Genomic DNA, 24,951 nt, shown 5'->3' on the forward strand with positions numbered 1-24,951 from the left:
CAAAACCTATTGGCTGGATTTGTCTCTGAGTGTGTGTACCTCATTTATTGTCTATGTGTATGTACAACAAATGCTTAACACTACTCCTTGGATAAGCCTACTGCTCGACCACACTACCACAAAATAGAGCATTAGTATTATCTATTTTTACCACTATTTTACCTCTAAGGTGAACCCTTGGACTCTGTGCATGCTATTCCTTACTTTGAAATAGCACATACAGAGCCAACTTCCTACAAGGTACATACATTTTTATTTTGCTTTCAGTCTTCCACGGGAATGCATGTGTTTTCTTACTCTTCCCCCGTCTGCTGTTTCCCTTCAACCCCTCTAAGCTCATTCATTGTTTCTACAGCACATCATGACATTTACCTATTGAATATATAGCTTCCAAGTTTTCAAATTGGTTATGTGTGACATTTCCATGGTTTAAGTGTACATTCAACTACCAAATGTGTGACGTTTTCGCACAAGTGAGACCAAGCAATGAAATGGATGAACATTTGTTCATGTTAAAGTGTTTGTTTCAAACACACTGCAGAAATAACAAAAAAGGTGCTTTATCTGTGAGTTCATAATTCTGATATATTCTGAAATATTTCAACAGTTCCTTTAAATGTTGTTGCGTGATAGAAAGCTTTCTTACATACCCCCAGTATCGAGCAAGAAAGAAAAGTAAACAAGCGCCCTTGGAAGACACCGCTTGACATTTGACTTTGGTCTTTGAATGCACAGAAATGTGACAAGATAAGAATAGGATTTAAAGATCTGTTAACAGAAAGCGAGTTTGTGGAAGAATACAGAAAACAAGGAGTAGTCTACGGGAGGAACAAACTAAACCTGGAGAGCCTAAAGCAAATAAAGCCAGCAAATGGAAAGCCAGAAAGTGTGAGTTACAAACCACAAAGCCAATGTTAATCAATTAACGGAATGCATTCCTAAGTCACCTTTCTGAAAGTCCCCAGAATGTCTTTAGCAAACCAGACAGCTGTGCTGTCTGGTAGGCTGTGACCTAAAAAAACTAAGTTGCTGTCCGCCACCTCTCTTTGGGACTGTCTAAATTATTATTTCTGATCTGCATGCAGTGACCATTGGGTGAGATCTGGTGCCTAAACTTCCACCAAAAACAATGGAGTAAGGCACACCAGGATGACCATGTGCTGCTTTTGATCCTTTGAGCTGTGTGTTGCTCCTTACCCTTTACATTCAGAGGCCAAGCTCCCAGCTTAATCTCTGCCCAGGAGAGGCCCTCACCTGTGATTTCACAGACCTGCTGTGTAAATGAATTTAAAACACCCACTGCTAATAAGTGAGAGTTCCAAAAATCTCAGCGGCTGCCAGAATAGCAAGCCAATTTTAGAGCGCAGGCAGGCTGCTTTGTCTTATTATGCAGTTGAGCTCTGGAATTAAGGCGCCCTGTCCAAGTGTTCTCTAAGGTGCTATAAAACGTGATTAATGCATTTTAATGCAATGATGCAGACACCAACACTAAAATACTGTGGATACAGTGGCTGTGGATATAGTGTGTGCTATCTTGGAACAATAAAAAAAAAAAGAAAATCCAGCTGGGGTGTTGCTTGTTGATGTGTTCTTGTATAAGGCATCATTCTAGGGCGCACAGTATGGTTTTAAAAAACAGAAGTGTCCACTGCGGCGTCTTGGGCATATGTGTGCATTCTTAGTGATGCATGTGCTAACGCGTCCCTTTATGACTAATTTACTCACCTTGGGACTCGTTTTAGGCCAATTAATCTTTTGACCCTGATTGAAGACACCTTAGGACGAGATAACTAATCAGCATGTCAATCAAAATGTCAATAACGTCCTCAAGGTTCACAGTAATAAGGCAATTCAAATTAATTAAAGATATTAATAAAACTCAAAACCACCATGACCTTGCAGTCATGAATAACCACACCAGTTTAGTACTATTATATGAAGTTTATTCCCTCCTGATTACAATTCTACTAGCAAGTTAATTAGTCTCAAAACCAAAAAACACATTAGCATAGTCACAATACGGCAACTCTGATAAGATTTCATCAAAGCAAGAATCACGAATATTAGAACATAGCACAGCTTCAACATAGGTTATCCTTAGCAGAGTATCATTATTACGTTATTCAACAAAGCATAGATTCAGTCATTTGTCTCTTTGCGTCCGTTTAGTGAACCCCTCATCTAACCTCGAATTAACATTGGCATGTTGGGCTTCATGCAAAACAATTTAGTAACACCAATTTAGGAAACATCTAACTATGGACTCTGTCAAAAAGAAGCAGTTGGTACCTAGAAAGGAAAAGCAAACCGACAATTACAATACCATTGTCATATAGTTACCCTCCGTATGGGGTCAGCACTCGGGTTCGGTCTTCGTCCTCAGGACATCAGTTGATTAGCCATCAGGCATTCAGCAATCGGGTAAAAGGGGGCACTTCCCTCATAAGGAGGTAAAGTGTAAACGGACAATTATAAGGCAAGAATGGTTTTAAGAACCAAACAACAAAGTCTATATGCAAAGTGACAAAGTGTCTGGGTCATAGCAATTCCCATCAGCATCTCCCTAACTCTCTCCTATTCTCTCCTGTTCTTCCTCACTTACTTGTATCAAGGGTTTTTATCCCTTTTCTGTTGTACAATCCCCTAAAAGTTTATTGGTTGGGGTCAGTACCCCACTATCTCCCTCCAATAGAGTTTCAATTACTTCACCAAATTTGTCACCCCATAACTTTTCTCACATAGTTTATTGGTCCTTATGATTGACGTCTTCAGTGGGTAGAATGTCTGGTATGATTTAATACTCTTGTGGTCTTCTTTGCATCTTTAGTCAGTGGTTCCATTGTCTGCACCGGTTCAGGCGACCTTGTACCTGGAAGTAGTCTACACTGTTGCATTCAGCAAGAATATTTCCCTAAGCCAGTTGAATTTCATGAGAACGGATCTACTACAGTTAAATTCATCTTCTAGTTTGGAGAAAAACAAGAGTGCATGTCCTTCAGCAAGTCAGCACACTGCACGTTAGAAAAACACATTTAATATGAAAACCAAGCAGCTAGGCCTCGACTCATGCTAACTAAGGCCTAATGATTTATTAGCAAAACCTTAACGTATAACCTTTTAATATTAGTGCAAAATCTTATCTTAATTTAACATTTTAATATAACATTTTAGCAATTATTAGTCAGTTTCATTAGTCCCCGTATATATTGACGACCACTCCCTGTGGGCAAATTTCAAGCGTGCGTTTAGCAGAATACATTAATACATTTTCTATGCGGCATTATTACACATTAGTTCATATACATTTCATGTTATATATAAGCTACGCTCTCCCACATGCACACATATTTGCAGTCACAGCCAATTTGTTTGCTTTTTTATGTACATTTTTGCCAACGCCGTTCAACATTAGCCATCTACAACAAATGTTTTTGTTTTAGGTCTAGATTTAACCAAGATGTTTTGATTTTACTTAAATTATATTTCTAAAATTTGTACTTGTACGGGATTTCAGCTAGCTCTTCTCTTCCATTGGTCTGTTACTGTCAATCACATTTTTCTTCCGCCTGCTGCAGCATACAGCTTGGGCACTGGGTCAGCCGACTTGAGACATTAGCTATCACGGTTCACATACTTACTCAAAGTAGTTTTCTTCAGTGCCTTGAATACTATAGCAAAGTGTGAATTTTGGGACCAAAAAATAATTTTGCTTTTAGCCTATGTTTTATATGTTTTTATTGGCCTGGCAGCTCCCACAACAATAAACAACAAACCATGATGCAGCAAACCTTGAGAGAACCACAAGGCTGGAAGGCAGCTCAAGATCAACTGGCTTTTCCAATGAATGTTTTTATTTTTTGTCAATGCAAAATGGCATCTGCAATAAGCGTTGTCAAAACCTAAAGGTCACCTGACACCTTTCAGAGGCAGACCTTTTGAGTTTGCCAATGGTTCTTTCTTTAGTATTAACCTATCTGTGAGAGTGCATTTGTTTGTGCTGGATCAATCGTGTACTTCTCTCCTGCTGCAGTTTGTGTTGCTCTATCTCCCCCACCACCTCCCTGTTGCGCTGGCACCTATGCTTCTCCCCTTTGCCCCCCACGCACCCTCCCTGCTTTTCCACAATCCTGGTGGTGCTTCCCCCATCCCTCTCACCCTCCTATATTGCTTTACCATTACCTATATTGCCCCCCATGTGTTGCTTCGGGTCCTTCCTTCCACTTCCATGTTGCTTCCATCTCTGCCTTCCTTCCAGCCCCCTCCCACTTGCAATAAAACAAAAACTCTTTTGCTCATTCTGTTTTCTATCTAGTTACAGATCCCCCTCTGTGCAGCATGGCTATAATCTATTGGTAAAGCCAGTAGGTCACAAACGCGAGACATGTTGATTTTGCCAGTGGGTGTTATGTTTGTAGCCATAATCCCTCCTTTTTTTGTTTTGTTTGCTAGGATCCAGTAAATGGTGGTCACACAAAATATTTTTGAAACTTCTTTACTGAATCCTACACCTGGATTGGCTTATTAACCTGGTCACTGAGTTTCATAGTAAAATAGTTTTTTGTGCACCACCCCTGTCCACATAGACCTATGGAAAAAGGGAACACTGTTCTCTTAGCAGGCTGACATGAGTAGGGGGTGTCTCTCCTGGTACATCGTTAAAAAAAGAAAACATTTTGAAAATAGCAACTAGATTTGAATCCAGAAATTGCATCTGAATGCACTGTCTTTAAACTGCTACTTTATAAAGATAGCCCTATTAAACTAAGGCTAATGGAATACATTGCTTTTTTTGCAAGCCAAATGTATCATGTATCATATATATATATATATAATGGCCCCAATATGAGCCTTCACACTGCATTAAGAACATCCTCTTCATTATCAATTCAGACTTGCAGTCACCGCGGAGCAAAAAGTTCCCACAAAGTAACCTATTGTTCTAAACCTGACAGATCAAATGGCCAGATGTAGGTAAGTTTGGGATTGCGAGTCGCAATCCCATATGCAGACTAGTGTCCCTGACACCATCTGCGAATCGTAAAAAGGGGGTCGCAAAGACCCACCTCATTAATTTTAATAAGGTGGGTCGCAATTTGCGACCCCCTTGCGATTCCCTGCACTCACAGGGATGGTGGCCTGCTGGAGACAGCAGACCACCATGTCTGTGACTGCTTTTTTAACAAAGCAGTTTTTTTTTGTTGTTATTTTTTGTATTGCAGCCCGTTTCAGGGGTGTGGAATTTATTAAAATATCTACTTGTCCAGGGGACAGGTTGCTTCTCAAATCTACTTGTCCTGTAAAAAGATCTACTTGTCCCTCTGGTGCCATGTAGTGTGGCGACAAATTATGGCACCAATCTCATTATGTAAGAGCTCTGATAATAGCCTCTCTGATTATGCCAGGACTACTACCATAGTAGAGCTTGAATACTTGCAGTTTCAATCCCTACTGTAGCAATTTCTTTATTTTGCTACCTTTCTGCAGATCTGAATACTGGGGCTGGAGGAAGCAGTAAGCAATAGTTCCAGGGCTGGAATGCCTTTGAGTCTGCAAACCTACTAATCTGCATGTTTTAAAGATTTTCACCAGCTTCTCTCTAATATTTTCCCATAATAAGAAAGGTTGGAAATGTACTCCTGACAATGGCAGAATAAGAACTTCTTCCAGGGTTGGGAAGAAAGTGGCTGGAGGGAAAATGAACTTGCAGATGCTCAATAGATTTTCACATAAGCAAATCTACACATGCATATTTACCCATGCTAAAATACAGTTCACAAATATTTTATTGGGGTACGATTTCCTGGTATACTTCTCTTGAAAGCCACTAATTCCATGGGTGCACTTTTGTGACTTTCTTTAAGAATTTGGGGCCACATGTAGGTAGGTTCCGATTTGCGACTCGCAGTTTGCCAGTCGGAAATCCAAATGCGACATGCAAAAAGCTACCTACATGTGGGTCTTGGTCCCTAATTAGGTCTGGTGTTAACAAAGACATTTTGTTTTTATTAAACTTCTATTTCTCTCTCTATCGTCTGGCTTTACTGTGAGTGATCGCATTCTGCTCTTCCACAAGGAGCATATTGGCACACAAAGTAGTTTTGTTCAGTGTCAGGAACTACAGCGGCAATCAGTGACGTAACGAAACTGGAGGGTGCCCCTTTGCAAAGAACATGAAGGAGCCCCTCTTCAGACTCACTCAGGGCAGGTGCTGTGCTGAAGGGGTCCCCTGGAGGGCGGCTGCGGGGCCTTTGTTATGCCACTGGTGGCAACGTGTGCTTTTAGAGTTCAAAAACGTTTCGGGGGGTTTTGGCCAGTGTTGGTTACAATGGTAGCTCCCACAACAATAAAGTGTTAGAAAAGCCATGTCAAAACAAGACACGCATTAATGAAACTAAAAGACTTATAAAAATATGTCGGCTCAGTTGACTTTTTTCAGTGTTTGTTTATTTTCATGCTTCCCATAATCGTGTTGAAAATGGTTACACTGTTTTTCCATTAGAAATATTTTTTGGGAATACTACCATGCATCAACACATTTTACTAAATGACACTTCAAAGAAATAGCACCCAAAATTTCATGGCAGTGAAACTTTTTCCCTTCTTGCATTTTTTCTGACCATTTTATTTTAAAAGCAAAGACTCTTCTCTCTTGCTTACAAGCGTCTGCAAACATTTGCATCTAATCAGAGAGCATTCTGGGAGCATTATACTTAGCCTCATAGCCTAAACTTTCCAAACGTGTGTACACTTTTTTTTTTTTTTTGTACTGGAACCAACGTCAGTAGTGAAGTGTGACATTAAAACATTTATTTACAGCACTCACCCTAATAATGAAGGCTTTCAAATAATGAACCATAAATACAAGTTCGAACAGCATTATCTTTTGGAAACACAACTCTCTGTAAACTGGCAGCCAAAGGGTTTGTGCTGCAGAGGGTTGGGCCTACTTGTCCCAAGGACAAAGTAAACATGAAAACTTGTTGCCCTTGACCCCAAACAAGATGTCCTGGGCGTTGGGCGATAGGAATTCCACATCCCTGCTGTTTTCCTTAAAGGAAAACGAGTTGCAATACACTCTGGAAAATGAAACCATTTGGTTTCATTTTTTCAGAGTAGGCAGTGGTCGGACCACTCCCTGCTCTGACAAAATATTTTTGGCGACATTCAGAAAGGGGAAGGGGTCCCATGGGGACCCCTTCCCTTTTGCGAATGAGTTAGCACCAACTTCACATGGGTGCTAACTGCGAATTGCTTTGCGACCGCGTTCGCGGTCACAAAGCAATTCTGCATCGCGGTGCGACTCGCAAATAGGAAGGGGAACACCCCTTCCTATTTGCATGTCGCATTCCCATTTTGCGAGTCGGTACCGACTCGCAAAATGGGAATGTGCATTGCGATGCCCTTTTTGCATGGTGCAAACTGTGAATTTCACAGTTTCCGCCATGCAAAACGGTTCCTACATCTGGTCCAAAGTCTTGTTCCTCCCCCCCCCCCCTCCCCCCACTCCCCCTCCCCTCCAGTGTTTGCCCTGCTCCAATGTTGGCGGAAGTCTGTTTATGAGGTCTATGGGCAGGAAGTGCCAGCACCATCTTTGTCGCATTTTAAGAAACTTGTCACTGTCTTCACTCTGTTCAGGTGTGCAAGTGTTCATTTTTATAAACCACTGTAACACAATATCCTTTTGAGAAAAAGTGAGATGTTGATGTTCCTTTGTTCTTGTTGATCACTTAAAGACATTCTTCCTGTTGTACGATGAAGGGGAGCGTGTAGCATTTTCTGTTGCTGTGCCTTTTATGAGACATGCCTTCAGACAGGAACTAAAGCTTGTTCAAATGTGGTAAGTGCTTCAACTCAGGGGAGTCAGAAGACAATATCATAATGTAGTAGTTCTTAACGTGTGGTACGCGGACCTCTGCAGTTCTGCGAAGTCTATTCAGGAGGTCTGTGACTGTTTAGAAAATTAGATAATATTAAAAAAGTAATAAGTGGATAAAATATTGACCAAAATGTTAAAAAATAAAATAAAAAATAAAAAGGTAGTATCCTCAGATTGATTCATGGGAGTAGAGCATGTGCATTAAACAGGATACAATATAGATGAGTGGCCTCAGTTGAATTTAGGAACGCTCAACCTTCCCATTAAAATGTAGCTTTTTTTATCATTGTTTGCAAATTAAATAAAATATTTCATCTTTTGTGTTTTTTTGGTTTTAATGAATGCTTGTGTTTGTATTTTTAATGCATTGTTTTGCGGTTCAACTGATCACAAATGCCTAGATCAGGGTCTCTGGCTTCCATTAATCACTCTGTGGGGGTCTCTGGATTCCCATAATGGATTAATTTGGGGTCCTTGGGTCCCAGTAATGATTAAATGGTGTTCCCCAGAAGCCGAAAGGTTAAGAATCACTGCAAAAAGCCACTACAGTGGTTTAGCCCCCAAAAAGTCTGGGGAAGAGCCTTCATCCTCCTATTTGTTGCAGCACCTGGGCTGAAAACAATCAGATTTTAACACTCCCTGTACAAAAGAAGTCTGTGCTTCCGACATCATACGAACAGAGTCATTAAAAGTCTCTTGCAGCAGGTTTTCCATCTGGCGATGGAGTCACAGGGTCTGGCCGTAAAGACTGTGCACCGCTAGAAGCCTTTTCTCTGCAACTCAATGGATTTTACTGCAGATTAAATGTTTTTAAAATCATTATGTTTTCAGTTATTCTCTCATACGCCGTTTGGTTACCGCCTTGGACATCGACCCTGTTACATAGATAATTGCACGATTGCCGATATGTTTGACGGAGAAAACTTATTTTACCTTTTGTGTCTCTCCTTCACACTCATGCGCATGGTGGCCATGGCAGTTTCAATAGGCTCGCTTATGTCAATTGTTTTATGTAAGGAAATGCCTCCTTGGCATGGTTACCCCCTGACTTGTTGCCTTTGCTGATGCTAAGTTTTGAATTGAAAGTGTGCTGAGGCCTGCTAACCCGGCCCCAGCACCAGTGTTCTTTCCCTCACCTGTACTTTTGTTTCCACAATTGGCACACCCTGGCATCCAGGTAAGTCCCTTGTAACTGGTACCCCTGGTACCAAGGGCCCTGATGCCAGGGAAGGTCCCTAAGGGCTGCAGCTTGTCTTATGCCACCCCGGGGACCCCTCACTCAGCACAGACCCACTGCTTGCCAGCTTGTGTGTGCTAGTGAGGACAAAACGACTAAGTCGACATGGCACTCCCCTCAGGGTGCCATACCAACCTCACACTGCCTATGAAGTATAGATAAGTCACCCCTCTAGCAGGCCTTACAGCCCTAAGGCAGGGTGCACTATACCATAGGTGAGGGCACAAGTGCATGAGCACTGTGCCCCTACAGTGTCTAAGCAAAACCTTGGACATTGTAAGTGCAGGGTAGCCATAAGAGTATATGGTCTGGGAGTCTGTCATGCGCGAACTCCACAGCACCATAATGGCTACACTGAAAACTGTGAAGTTTGGTATCAAACTTCTCAGCACAATAAATGCACACTGATGCCCGTGTACATTTTATTGTAACATACACCCCAGAGGGCACCTTAGAGGTACCCCCTGAAACCTTAACCGACTATCCGTGTAGGCTGACTAGTTTTAGCAGCCTGCCACACTCGAGACATGTTGCTGGCCACATGGGGAGAGTGCCTTTGTCACTCTGTGGCGAGTAACAAAGCCTGTACTGGGTGGAGGTGCTTCACACCTCCCCCTGCAGGAACTGTAACACCTGGCGGTGAGCCTCAAAGGCTCACCCCCTTTGTTACAGCACCACAGGGCACTCCAGCTAGTGGAGTTGCCTGCCCCCTCCATAATAATGGATAATGAGAAAAACAAGGAGGAGTCACTGGCCAGTCAGGACAGCCCCTAAGGTGTCCTGAGCTGAGGTGACTCTGACTTTTAGAAATCCTCCATCTTGCAGATGGAGGATTCCCCCAATAGGATTAGGGATGTGCCCCCCTCCCCTCAGGGAGGAGGCACAAAGAGGGTGTAGCCACCCTCAGGGCTAGTAGCCATTGGCTACTAATCCCCCAGACCTAAACACACCCCTAAATTCAGTATTTAGGGGCTCCCCAGAACCTAGGAACTCAGATTCCTGCAACCTAAGAAGAAGAGGACTGCTAAGCTGAAAAGCCCTGCAGACAAGACTGAGACACCAACTGCTTTGGCCCAGCTCTCCCGGCCTGTCTCCCCCACTTCTAAAGACGCTGCTCCAGCGATGCTCTCCCCAGGGACCAGCGACCTCTGAAGCCTCAGAGGACTGCCCTGCATCTAGAAGGATCAAGAACTCCAGAGGACAGCGGCTCTGTTCACCAAAGACTGCAACTTTGCAACAAAGAAGCAACTTTGAAACAACTTGCGTTTCTCACCAGAAGCGTGAGACTTGGCACTCTGCACCCGACGCCCCCGGCTCGACTTGTGGAGAACAGTCACTTCAGGGAGGACTCCCCGGCGACTGCGAGACCGTGAGTAGCCAGAGTTGACCCCCATGAGCCCCCACAGCGACGCCTGCAGAGGGAATCCCGAGGCTCCCCCTGACCGCGACTGCCTGCTTCAAAGATCCGACGCCTGGTAAACACTCTACACCCGCAGCCCCCAGGGCCTGAAGGATCTGACCTCCAGTGCAGGAGCGACCCCCAGGTGGCCCTCTCCCTTGCCAAGGTGGTGGCTGCCCCGAGGAGCCCCCCCCTTGCCTGCCTGCATCGCTGAAGAGACCCCTTGGTCTCCCATTGATTTCTATTACAAACCCGACGCTTGTTTGCACAATGCACCCGGCCGCCCCCTTGCTGCTGAGGGTGTACTTTCTGTGTGGACTTGTGTCCCTCCCGGTGCCCTACAAAACCCCCCTGGTCTGCCTTCCGAAGACGCAGGTACTTACCTGCTGGCAGACTGGAACCGGGGCACCCCCTTCTCCATTGAAGCCTATGCGTTTTGGGCACCACTTTGACCTCTGCACCTGACCGGCGCTGAGCTGCTGGTGTTGTAACTTTGGGGTTGCTCTGAACCCCCAACGGTGGGCTACCTTGGACCCAAACTTAAACCCCGTAGGTGGTTTACTTACCTGCAAAAACTAACAAACTCTTACTCCCCCCAGGAACTGTTGAAAATTGCACTGTCTAGTTTTAAAATAGCTATATGTGATTTATGTGAAAACTGTACATGCTATTTTGCTAATTCAAAGTTCCTAAAGTACCTACCTGCAATACCTTTCATTTGAAGTATTACATGTAAATCTTGAACCTGTGGTTCTTAAAATAAACTAAGAAAATATATTTTTCTATACAAAAACCTATTGGCCTGGAATTGTCTCTGAGTGTGTGTTCCTCATTTATTGCTTGTGTATGTACAACCAATGCTTAACACTACTCCTTTGATAAGCCTACTGCTCGACCACACTACCACAAAATAGAGCATCAGTATTATCTCTTTTTGCCACTATCTTACCTCTAAGGGGAACCCTTGGACTCTGTGCATACTATTCCTTACTTTGAAATAGTGCATACAGAGCCAACTTCCTACATTTTACTTTTTATTTTCAATTTATTTGGCAAGAAAAGTCCTGTTAGGAATTTACAATGTTAACCGCTCTAACTCGAGCAAACGCAAGACCCATTGCATTGCAAATGCTTGTTTAACTCTTGCGTACGACATGGCTTGCACAACAAAAATGGCACACGAAAATATCACACTTTACAGTTGAATGTGATGAAACAGTATGTTCTCACTGGAATCATAAAAATTATTGACACAAATTGTCTCCTTTTAAAATGTAGAAATGTAGTTTGTCTCTCTTGTAAAGTACCTGTTTCTTAAGGGATTGATGGAGTTGAGTGTGTCTCATGCCCTGACTTTTTGATGGAAAATTGGGCGTGCCCTGCTGTGGGTTCTCCATTGGCTTTCATGTCGGTTCAAAAATACCAGGGCTTGTTAGGAATCTAACCCACGTCTCCTTCTCATTCCACGTACAAGTTGTACGTCTCATATTTCATATGTTTTTTTCAACTGAAGCTTTTATTGTGGATTGCCAGCCAGATGCTTCTTGTGTAAAGGACATTTCTTCCATGTGTGTTCATAAGAAATGTTACCTAAACTGGGGAAAATGTTACCTGTACATAAAAGGCATTTACACAATATACTGCTCCGCTAGACATGAGGAGGAAACTACAGCCAAGAAGAGAGGACAGATAATACATACTCTAAGCATAGCACCGTCGCTCTTCATCACAATCCTCAAATTTGGCACAATTTCAGCATTTCCTTTAGGAAAAACTTAAATGGAAGTGAGTGTTTTGAAAGATGAAATAAATACCTCTCTGTCACTTTTCTCTTTTTAGAATGTACCAGTGTGATACAATTATGAAAGCTGGCAAAAAGAAGGCACTATTTTTTCATGTCTTATCTCTGATGTACTTGTGTATGTTTTGGCTGCTTGTGTTCCCAGACAGAATTGGGTTTTGCGTATGTGCTTTGAAATTAAATTGTGTACATTTGTTGACTAGTTAGTCAGTGTTCCAGGTGCTGTTTCCTCATGAGGAACCAACAAACGCACAAGCCCTTGTTAAGCAGATTACACTCGTTTTTAGGGGCGAGTGCAAAGCGCTCCGACCTGTGTTGTAATCTCTCTTTGGGCTTCAAACCATGCCCATGTCACGTCAGTCTCTTTCATTGGTTCCTGGGCTTGCCTTTTAAAATCTTCTTGCTTTCATTAGTGAAAGGCATGCATACGTCATGCCTCTTCCGGTGTTTAGCCCTCCTCGAGCGCACCGACCAACTACTGAAAACATATGAGGCTCCCATGTTTTCTGTCCTGTTTCTGGACTACTTTTTCTCTTTATTTAACAGCACGATCTCTCTGGGCAGTACTCGAGTGCTTTGCATGACATTGATCCTTTTACATAGGTAGCTCCACTTTTGCAGGTTACATGGATAATTGCACTTTTGCCGATAGGTTTCACTGCGCGTGAACTTTTATTTCCCTTTGTGTGTCTTCTTTGCGCTGATGACGACTGTCGGCCCGCTTATGTGAAATTTTTACTTTTCAGTTTATATGGCAAGAAAGGTCCAGTTAGTTATGCGAAACTGTTTTACTTTTCATTTTCAATTTATGTGGCAAGAAAAGTCCGGTTAGGAGTTTACAATGCTAATTGCTCTAACTCGAGCAAATGCAAGACCCATTGCATTGCAAATGCTTGTTCTGTGTGGGATTACATAGTGTTTTACCAGTTTAAATAAAATCTGCAAAAACAGCTAAGCATACATTTATAGAACATGTAAAAACCTTAAGCTAGCAGTCATGATTAGCCAGAGTCTTTCACCACAGAAATAACGGGTCATACCATTTTCGCTCCTCAAACTTCAAGTTTTGGATGGAGTTTGAACATTTATATATATATACACTACTGTTGTGTACTAAACTAGAAGGAAAAGTCACACAGATGGCCGTAGGTCAGAAAGAGAAGGCAATGCTTGAAAAAATTCAAGATTGGTATCTGCTCAATACAGGAACTCCTGATACACAAATCTACTGTAGTCGTCATGTTTTTCCACTGTGGGAGAGGAATAATTATGACCCTGATTTTTTTTTTAATGCTTTTTAATCTAATTAAGTGTAGTCCTTTCTTAAGTTGGTGTTAAAATATATCTTTGTGAACAAAAATAAAATTCAGCCATAAACTCAATATTCATCCTGTCCCCTTTGGTTGGTTTTAGAACTCTAAAGTGCACATACTGGACACTGAAACATTTGAAACAACGTTCGGCCCGAAAGCACAAAGAAAGCGCCCCAGCCTCTCCGTGTGTGATGTTCAAGAGCTTTTAAAGACAGCCGAAACTTCAGCGGATAACTACAGTCAAGAAAAAGATCGCGATCTGGTTGTAGAAGATACTGGTGTCAGGTAAAAAGATTGATTGATTCGGCATGGCCTGATATTGTTCAGTTTTTAATGGAAGAGGTGGTTACAAACCAAAATCTTTTTAAAAAAATTCAGATTTGCAATTTAATGTGAGCTATACAGACCTAATACTCCCCGAAGGATTGTTTATGACCTCATGCATGATGTGTCCTCATAAATGATGTGTTAGAGGATCTCACTGAAGCCCTAAACAATTCTACTTTTCTACATCTGCTTGCTGATAGTACAGATGAAAGTTTTTTCCAGTCTCTACACACAAAGCAATCAGATCATAGCCAAAGACCGTGCCTTGATGGTTGTGGGGACAGAGGAACTGGCCTCAGAACTATTATTATTTTATTATTATTATGATGTATTTATAGAGCGCAAAGCTACCCAACAGGGGTTTCCAGCGCTGAGCTACCATACGGAACCTATGGACACAATACACCAAGGATAAAACAGCCAGGCTCTCAATTCAGGAGGTAAAGAATTCTAGATCTTTGGGCCTAAGTAAAACAAGGCACGTCTGCCTTGCCGAGCTTTCCTGATTTGAGGAATGTGTAATGCCTGGTTGGGTGATTATGGTGACACCAAAGAGTTCAGATAACTAGGATCTGAGTTGGAAAGGCACTTGTGAACATAACAGAGTGCTTTGAATTGAAACAAAGTTCAATAGGGAGCCAGGGATGTTCTCGAAGCAGACTAACTGTAGAATAGAATTTGGGGGGATATAGTAGCGGTCTTGCTGCAGTACTTTGCACAATCTGGAGTCGTCTGATCAAACTTTTCTTAACTACAGATAGAGAATATTTCCGTAGTCCGACCTAGAAATGGCTAAAGCTTGGACCATGGTTCTTTTTGCAGAATAAGGGAGTCATCTCACAATTTTCTTAAGCTTTCTGAATGCCAAACCTTAGTGACGTAAAGAATCGGGACAGGCTTTCATTGAGCCATACTCTCAGATTCTCAACTATGGGCACAGGGGTAATTACTGCACCCATTATCACAGGCCACAGATGAGGGCGCCACATGTGGGGATGGTTGCCCATCAGTAATACTTCCATGTTTTCTCAGTTTAACTTGAGAAAATTGGAATTCATCCAACTCAACACTTGCACGAGACAGCTATTCATGGCCTCTACACTTCCATTTTAAGGATACAATAATTTGAATGTTGTCGGCCAATGAAAAAGAGTAAAGCCACAATTCTCCACAACGTCTGCCAGTCATCATACATACAGATTAAACAGAGTTGAGCTGAGAGTGACCGAGAGCACTGAACCAGAGCTTACTGTTTAGTTTCATCCTGACTTTGAGGACAGGAATACTGTGCTCAGTGCATGGCATAAAGACACATACTGTTATCAGTGGCTTTTGGGTTCATTGGGAACAGGCCAACGTATATCGTAACACAATAATAAAAAAGAACATAAATTACAAGATAAAAAATATAAGAAAGACGTCAATGAAAGGGACGGTATAGTAACAATCTAAAACCTAAAATACTGCTTCTCAGAGTCTACTCTAGTTGGGAGTTCGGAAAAACAAACCTTGTCCATAAGAGGACCTTTGTAAGTTGCATTGTCATGTTAATTACAAACTATCTTTCTTTTACAGAGATGAAGTACGTGAGGAGATCTTTAAAAAGGGGCAGTCGAAAAGAATCTGGGGGGAGCTATACAAGGTATGGCACGTACATTAGCCCCTCAATTTTATGAAGCAAACGACCAAAACTGAGTCCTCTAGCTTAGTCTGTTTAGGTTTAACAGTTTTGCAGAGAAGCCACAATAATTATAATAGCAAAAGCCTTTGTAGAGCATATTGTGCTAGCATTACTTATGATAAGATTATGTTTAATGCTATGTTTCTTGCTTTACGTGCACACTGTGTAATCAACTGTCTCAAAGTACAACCCTCACTAATATACCCGGAGAACAGAGGGGCAGGTTGGAAGACAAGCCCGGGTTTACTGTGAGATACAGTTAGACAGTTTATGTAAAATATGTTTTGTGCAAATAGGGGTCCAGACAAGTCTACATTTCGTGGTCCTCTCTGTGAATGATTTTGTTCTGTAGTCTTCTTTGCCAAGAACTTAATTGAATCATGTGTGTTAGATAGTTTGATCATGTTATGCCACAATAGATTACAACATCACCAAAAGAGGTATGTTACATTTTCCTAATCGGACTTTACTTTAAATAAATAAAAAGTTATTTTAACATGATTTCATGCAGTCTGTAATTGATGCTGACAATTGTGCCCTGGTATTTCGAAATGTTTTGTAATTGGGCCCCAAGAAATTACGCTGGCCATCAAGCATTCATCTTTTGACATTTTTTTTAAACATGCACATTGGCCTTTTCTGAATAGTACCTTTTTGTCAACAGGTCATTGATTCATCCGATGTAATAATCCAGGTTCTGGATGCTAGGGACCCTCAAGGCACACGCTCTCCACACATCGAAGCCTACCTCAAAAAAGAGAAGCCATGGAAACATCTCATTTTTGTACTAAACAAATGTGATCTAGTCCCAGCATGGGCCACTGTAAGTGCTAATCTGCTCTCTTTAGTGCATGTATTTGTTGTTTTTTTTCTCTTCCATATGTCAATGATTTAAGCTTTTTATGCAAAATACATACTATAAAATGTGTATATTGGGAGAAGAAAAGAGAAATTGATAAAACAAAAAAATCAGAGTTGAAGTTCTAGGGGCACAGTACTTGCAAGTTTTGCCGGGATGCCTACTTACCCTAAGCACTTAAATTGTTTTCTTTCGTGCTCCAGGTGACAGGGAGCACACATACTGTGAACTAACTATGTATTTCAGAATAGAATTATGTGTATAGACGGTGAGATAGGGCAGACCCATTCCTATATTTTCAATATAAATACATCAGGTAATTCAAGTATATTACAGGTGAGGTGGGGCTATTTTGAAATATGGGCTGGTGAGGTTGAAGCTTGTGGGTGTCATAAGGGAGCCCTTCTTACATCACACAGTAACTGCACATGGTGCTTTAAAACAAGGACAGCGGAGGTTAGAATAGAAACTGTATTAAAAGTAGGCCTGAAAAAAGACAAGTGTCATGACAGTGCATGAACAAATATGAAGCTCAAGACCAAGAAGATCTATGGCCCTTAATTAATCGACAGACTATCGATCAATAATTTTTATCTGCTGTTATCTCAGTGTAACAATAAGTAATGGGAAGAGAACGGGGGTAATCATCCTGCAACACAGACGACAAGCATATGTTGGAAAATTGTCAGAATAGAAGTGCTTCCTCACATGGATTTCCTTAATATTACTTGCAGCACATTTCTTTAGCCTATTCAACTGCTGCATCTTAATTTTATTTATACTATATTTCTCAATTACTTGCAACCTGTTTTGTTTTTCTAGATTCTTTTTATTTTTTCTGTGGCTTGTACCATTTATTGAATTGTTACAAAGCGCTTTCATTAGAACATATAAAAATATCAAAACATATGTAAATAAGACTTATGAGTAAGGCATTCCTACTGTTTAGCCGACATTGAGTAATTTCTACACCATGCACTTGTAATCAAATTACTCAAGTCTTATCCTAGTGGTGTGGTTTGCTCCTTGCATCTGTGCAAGACCCCATAGTTATGGGACCTCTTGCATTTTTGCCTCTTGCACTCAGGCATCAAGTTAAAGGTGTTTATAATGAAGTTATATGTGCTTTTTTCTGATTCTCATCTGCTTTACATACAATGGCGTTTAATTCCTGAATATTTGGTTCTTTTTCTGTGGTCTTCAATTGATCCTCCAATTTGTGTGTCCCCTAGATGCACTGAACTGCTCGAGTTGCACAACCCTTGTCAGAATACACAGTGATAAAAAAATACACCTGTTTTGCATTTTGTTTAATGCCAGTTTTAGCAATAAAAATAGTTAGCTTGTATTGTTCTTGCATTAAGGGAAATAATGAGCAAAACTTGTATAGAATTTAAGACTCCACTGCCTCATTAAAGGTTTGACTTGAAACCAGTGTTCACTTTAAGGCAGGAATTTGATTGTTACATTTTTAATTTGTTGCAGTTATGCATTTTTGTTGAATTATATGTTGCATATAAAAAGCCACCATTTCATGCTCTTAAGTGACCAGCGCACATACAACAGTTGAGAGTAAATCAAGCAGTTTTTTGTTTTGCTAACTTGAATGTCTGCTGTTTGATGTTTAATTGATTTGCTGTGATTTCCATAGTGCCATCATGCTCCTGATAGGCTGCTCCAGTGAGCGTTGCATGTGTATGTAAAGGGAGATGTAGACTATTAATTAAACACTATAATCATTGAAATTGGTTGCAAAAAAGAGCAAGACTGAATTGGCAATCTCTTTGCAGAAGAGCCAGATCTTCACCCTTTGAAGAAACCGTTATAAATAAGGTTTGATAATGCCTCAAAAAATAATGTGTAATGTAGCATGTTCCACATTTTGGTTCTTAATACTGGAACTGAAAATGCACTGATCCAATATGTTGAATGTCAACAACATAATAATTGGCATTTGCTAATAACTAACGACCTGTTTTGTGTCTTGGCAGAGGGAATACTCTGTCACAAATGTGACAGATATCCTGTCCACAGTAATACGATCTCAAAGGAAATACTGGGATCATAATACGGTGGATGGGATATCTGTCATGTTTGTGACGGTGTAGTTCCCTCTGCCAAGACCTAAATCAGGCCCTAAGTTCTTGTGGACTGGTGTGCATTCCTGCCTACTCCAAGGTAAGGAGGGGCTTTCTCAATAATGAATCTGTGACCTTATATTCCTGTCTGTGAGCAATTGTAAGCCAGTATAGAATATGATGGCCTGTTGCTAATGTTTGACATGAATGTGGAGCCACATTGTCAATGTTCTCATAGTTTGTGGAAGGTGGTCAGGGTTGAGGTGTGATAGTTAAGTCACATATGTGGATTCTCATCTTGCTTTATGGTCCTGCATTGATCAAGGAGCAGAAAGTCTTTTTTTTTTTTTTTTTGGTGGGGGGTGGGGGGGGGGGAGACGGGGGGGGGGGGGCATCCGAAGTGTACATCTTTGGAAAATTGGGTTGTTTAGGGAATCCTTTAGTGGGTGAGGATGCAGTTCTGGTGCAGGCACTGGCATTGTTCTTAGTTCGTAAATCTTGCTTTGATGAGACCATTTGACCTCTGTCTAGAGTACTATCTGGGACTGAGAGGTGTAACTAATTGTTCTGGAGGTTTCTCAGGTTATTGGTCAGGCCAGTGATGGAGTAGGTGGATTGCTTTAGTCAGTACTGATGCAGAAAGTGCGAGATTGGCAGTTTTTCTTTTTCGCTAGAGATGGAAAGCATAGGTTTAGGTAAGTCTTGCTTGGTGTTATTATGTTTGGATGGTTTTCTGTTGTCTATTCGGAGGATTACTCTTGTTCAAGGCAATATGGCAGCAGATTCCCTAGGTTAGTGCCAGGTCTTGGCTGGCTAGTAGAGGAGGTGTTGCATGGATTTGATTGAGTTAGGATGGTTAGGAGTGGGTGGGGGACAGTAGATGAGGCGCTTTGTCAGTTCATTTGTAGCAGTGATTCCAACAATAGATTAAGAACCACAACACAGTAATGAATTTCATGAAAAAAGCTTTATTTGGGGGATACTTACTTCGAGTATGAAATTGAAACCAAGTAGTGGGCTCTGAGGTGCTTTCTTTGTTTTGCATTAAGGGCGCAAAGGTGTAATCTCTGTCTGGTAATGGTGCATCGCAGGAGTTGCCCTTTCACGGAACCCACAGACATCCTCTAGTGGATTTACTTAGAATTGCAGATGGAGAGGCCAATATGCTAAACCTCACTAGTAGTAGGCCTGTGGCGGTTGGGCACTCTTGGGTCAGACTTGGAGCTGAGATGGAGCAATCCTGGATAAATGTCAGACTACACTATGCACGTTGGGTGACATCAGTCAGGTTTGATGTTAGAAAATTACCCTGACTGTCCACTCTTTCTTTCATCCTTTCTCTCTAGCAATATCTTTAGCACTCTTTCTCTTACCCTGTCTCTAGTGGTGCCTCTTTTCCTATCTCACACTATCCCTCGCTCTTTTGCAGTTTTTTCTGAGTGCCTCATTCTTTCTCACTCTTTGTCTCTCTCTGACTCTTTCTCTCTTACACAAATAATCAAAGACACGCCTACCTTTTAAATTACAAAAATATATGCAAAAAAGTGAACATTTCTTGGTCCTTCTGTCATATACTGAAAAAAAAAAAAAACATTTGTACTCATGACACTAGCCTCATAAAATTCTGAATTCTACAATCTTTCCTTTTGATTTTAGGCTTTTGTTTTTGTGAAGTAGGAACAATGATTCTTAAATCCTGTACTTCCTTGTAAACTTTCCTATGTGATAGAGACTTTAAGCCCCAGATTCCTTACCTTTGAATTCTTCCCAGGCGTCAGACTGATCCGGAAGATTTTTTTGTGCGCAGTAGGCTTCATCGCTGGTACGTGGTGTGAGTTAGCTCTATGCAGAGTCGGCCATATTGTCCGCCCCAGTCTCAATGGTGATGCTGCTGTCATGCACCGGCAGTACCAGCCCCATTGTGATCCCTAAATCAGACAGTGAGCTGCATCGACTTACACTGATTCCGGTGCCAGCAGGACCCCTGTGTCCTGCTTTGGTGCCAGAGCAGAGCCTTATTCTGAAGATCTAGGCCTCAGGGAGGGATGGGAGGGGTTGCTTGATTCTTTGGAATACCAGCATGATGAACAAGATATGGACTGGTGTGAGGAACTTGATGATGCCAGCGGACTGAACACATTTCCAGATACTGGGATACTTTCTCCCCCTACCGTGGCTATGGTGGAGGGAGCTAACTACGCTATGGTGGTGCAGAGGGCAGCTAAGTCCTTAACCTTTAGTTGCCCTCGGTGACATTAAAGACCAAATTCTTGATGGAGGTGCTGCACCTGGTAGCCTCCTCTGAACCCCTGCTCCTGTTTAACAAAGCCCTCACTGACATCCTTCTGGGGACCTAGTCCAAATCCAGCAAAGGGGCTTCTGTGAATTGGACAATTGCCTGCTGCCACCTCCCCTCTCCAGGGGACCCACATTTCTTCACCCAGCACAATGTCCTGGAGATCTTGGTGGTTCATGCTTCTACTTCCATGGTGCATTCTCTGACAGGGAATCTAAGAGGCTGGACAATTTGGGCAAGAAAATGGTTTCTTCTGCCAGCCCTGCATTACGATTAGTAAACGCTGTATGCTTATTGGGCCTCTATTCTCACCCACTGTGGGAAACAGTGCTGCCAAAGGTTGTGGAGGAGGCCTTTGCCTTTCTTTCCCAAGCAGTCACAGACAGGGGAGACGCAGCAAAGTTTGCTATACGTTGTGGTTTGGAAATAACAGACTCATTGGGCACAGTGGTTTCAGTGGCGGTGGCACTCGGACTCCATGCCTGGCTATGAATGTCTGGCTTTTTGGGGGCTGTCCAGGCTTCCCTCATGGATATGCCCTTTGATGGCACCCGTCTCTTTGGAGACAAGGCAGACTCGGTGCTGGAGCACTTCAAGGACTTGCAGGCTTTGGCCAAGTCCTTAGGCCTCTCAGCTGCCCCATGTAATCGCCAGTCTGCCTTTCGCAGTTTTCAACTAAGGCAGCCCCATCCCATCCACAGGGCCACGCAAGATTCCTAGCCTCTGTGTGAACAAGGGCATGGTTCCTACTGATCCCGTGAGTCGGGTAGTCAGCGGTCTGGTCCACCACCAGCCCCTCAGCCCCCCAGCCCCCAGGAGCTGCAGCCTCCAAACATTTCTAATCTTGTTCATTTAGACCATGTACGTCCATTTGGTGGCAGGATCTGCCATCATCTTCACCTTTGGCGGTCCTTAACATCAGGCAGGTGAGTTCTACAGATTATTTAAAGGGACTGCTCTCTCCCCTTCCAAACCGCCATCCCTCCTCCCCCTCCATGCCTCCATCTTAAGACCGGCTGAGGGAGGATAAGTTGTCCTTGCTCCATGAGGACATCATGACTTCCTTGGTCAAGATAACCATAGAGAGGTTTCCGGTGCCAGAAGTAGGCTGTGGTTGCTATTCCGGCAACTTTCGGGTCCACAAAAAGGAAAAGGGTATGTTCGATGGCATCTGTCGCTGTAGATACGCATGTTTTGCAATAGCTCGCCATCTGGTGTTGGGCCGGAGTGTTACAAGTTGTTTTTGTTCGAAGAAGTCTTTCGAGTCACGGGACCGAGTGACTCCTCCTTTTGTCTCCATTGCGCATGGGCGTCGACTCCATCTTCGATTGTTTTTTTTCCGCCATCGGGTTCGGACGTGTTCCTGTCGCTCCGAGTTTCGGAACGGAAAATTAGCTAATTTCGGAAGATTTTCGACGGTATTGTTGCGTTCGGGATCGGCGTACTTAGATTCAACACGCATCGAAGAGGTCCGGTGCCCTTCGGGGTAGTTTTTCGATCCCCTGTCGGGGCCTGGTCGGCCCGACCGCGTGCTGAAGAACGCCGATGGAACGGACCCCGTTCCGTTTCTGCCCCAAATGCCACAATAAATACCCCTATACAGACCAACACTTGGTCTGTAACCTGTGCCTGTCACCTGAGCACAGTGAAGACACCTGTGAGGCCTGTCGTGCGTTCCGGTCCCGAAAGACACTCCGAGACCGTCGAGCCAGAAGACTTCAGATGGCGTCCGCGCCGACAGCCCACCGAGAGTTCGAGGAGCAGGAAGAGGAAGGTACCTTCTCGATCCAAGATTCGGACTCCGAAGGATTCGACGATACACAAACCGTGAGTAAGACGTCGAAAACCACACAGAGGAAGATTTACAAGGCCCAGGGGACGCCACTGCCATCAGGCCATGGCTCCACCCATAAATTCGGTGACCGACCGTCGGCACCGAAAAAGGCCCAGACAGTGCCGAGATCGTCCGACTCCGGTCGAGACACCGGCACGCAGCCTTCTCGGGACCGAGAAAGTGCTGGAGACAAGCCTCGACACCGAGATGCCGGTGTGGACACGGCTCGACGCCGAGACAGCGGCACCGAAGAAGATCGACGCCGAGAGGTTTCGGCCCCGAAAAAGAAAAAAGTCACCTCGGAGCCGAAAAAACACGCAGACAGGGTTTCGGTGCCGAAACAAACTGCAAGCGACCCAGCTTCAGGCTCTTATACAGAAGAGCACTCGCTAACCTCCCAAATGCAAAAGCATAGGTTTGAGGAAGAGCTACAATCAACTGATGTGGACCATACGCTAAAGCGTATCTTCATACAGCAGGGGACAGGAAAAATAAGCACCCTTCCCCCCATTAGAAGAAAGAGAAGGTTGGAGTTCCAAACTGAACAGACACCACAACCAAAAGTGGTGAAAAGAGTTACCCCACCACCCTCTCCTCCGCCCGTGATTAACGTCTCACCAGCACGAACTCCATCACACTCCCCAGCTCACACCACCATAAGCCAGGGTGACCAAGATCAAGACGCATGGGACCTATACGACGCCCCAGTGTCAGATAACAGTCCGGAGGCATACCCTACGAAGCCATCTCCACCAGAAGACAGCACTGCGTATTCTCAAGTGGTGGCTAGAGCAGCACAATTTCACAACGTAAGCCTCCACTCAGAAAAGGTCGAGGATGATTTTTTATTCAACACACTCTCCTCCACCCACAGCTCATACCAAAGCCTGCCTATGCTCCCTGGTATGCTCCGGCACGCGAAAGAAATCTTTAAGGAGCCGGTCAAAAGTAGGGCAATCACACCAAGGGTGGAAAAAAAGTACAAGGCGCCTCCTACAGACCCGGTTTTCATCACTACACAGCTGCCACCAGACTCTGTCGTTGTAGGAGCAGCTAGGAAAAGGGCCAACTCTCACACATCTGGAGATGCACCACCCTCAGATAAAGAAAGCCGCAAGTTCGATGCAGCTGGTAAAAGAGTCGCAGCACAAGCTGCAAACCAGTGGCGCATCGCGAACTCCCAGGCACTACTTGCGCGCTATGACAGAGCCCACTGGGACGAAATGCAACATCTCATTGAACATCTGCCCAAGGACTTACAAAATAGGGCAAAACAAGTGGTTGAGGAGGGACAGACCATTTCCAACAACCAGATCCGCTCCTCCATGGACGCTGCAGATACAGCTGCACGGACAATTAATACATCTGTAACTATCAGAAGGCATGCATGGCTCCGAACGTCTGGATTTAAACCAGAGATTCAACAAGCAGTTCTCAATATGCCTTTTAATGAAAAAGAACTGTTCGGTCCAGAAGTGGACACAGCGATTGAGAAACTCAAAAAAGATACGGACACTGCCAAAGCCATGGGCGCACTCTACTCCCCGCAGAGCAGAGGGAATTACAGCACATTCCGTAAAACACCCTTTCGAGGGGGGTTTCGGGGTCAGAGCACACAAGCCAGCACCTCACAAGCAACACCGTCCAGTTACCAGGGACAGTATAGAGGAGGTTTTAGGGGACAATATAGAGGAGGGCAATTCCCTAGAAATAGAGGAAGATTTCAGAGCCCCAAAACCCCTACTACTAAACAGTGACTCACATGTCACTCACCCCCTCCACACAACACCAGTGGGGGGAAGAATAAGTCATTATTACAAAGCATGGGAGGAAATCACTACAGACACTTGGGTTCTAGCAATTATCCAACATGGTTATTGCATAGAATTTCTACAATTCCCTCCAAACATACCACCAAAAGCACAAAATTTGACAACACAGCATTCCAATCTCCTGGAGATAGAAGTGCAGGCACTATTGCAAAAGAATGCAATCGAATTAGTGCCAAACACACAAATAAACACAGGAGTTTACTCACTGTACTTTCTGATACCAAAGAAGGACAAAACGCTGAGACCAATCCTAGACCTCAGAGTAGTGAACACTTTCATCAAATCACACCACTTTCACATGGTCACACTACAAGAAGTATTGCCATTGCTAAAACTACACGACTACATGGCAACTTTAGACCTCAAGGATGCTTATTTCCATATACCAATACACCCATCGCACAGGAAATACCTAAGG

At 43.2% G+C, this 24,951-nt stretch overlaps 1 protein-coding gene across 1 annotated transcript in view; it reads left to right on the forward strand.

Moving 5' to 3' along the window:
• Positions 1-24,951, forward strand: part of GNL2 (G protein nucleolar 2) — a 359,926-nt gene that overhangs the window by 79,099 nt on the left and 255,876 nt on the right. The window contains exons 5-7 of the mRNA XM_069223882.1: positions 13,727-13,911; positions 15,529-15,595; positions 16,299-16,457. Of these exons, the coding sequence (XP_069079983.1) occupies positions 13,727-13,911; positions 15,529-15,595; positions 16,299-16,457 (411 nt within the window). The remainder of the gene's footprint in view (positions 1-13,726; positions 13,912-15,528; positions 15,596-16,298; positions 16,458-24,951) is intronic.

Source organism: Pleurodeles waltl, chromosome 3_1 (genome assembly GCF_031143425.1).
Source record: "Pleurodeles waltl isolate 20211129_DDA chromosome 3_1, aPleWal1.hap1.20221129, whole genome shotgun sequence".
NCBI classification, from domain to species: Eukaryota; Metazoa; Chordata; class Amphibia; order Caudata; family Salamandridae; genus Pleurodeles; species Pleurodeles waltl.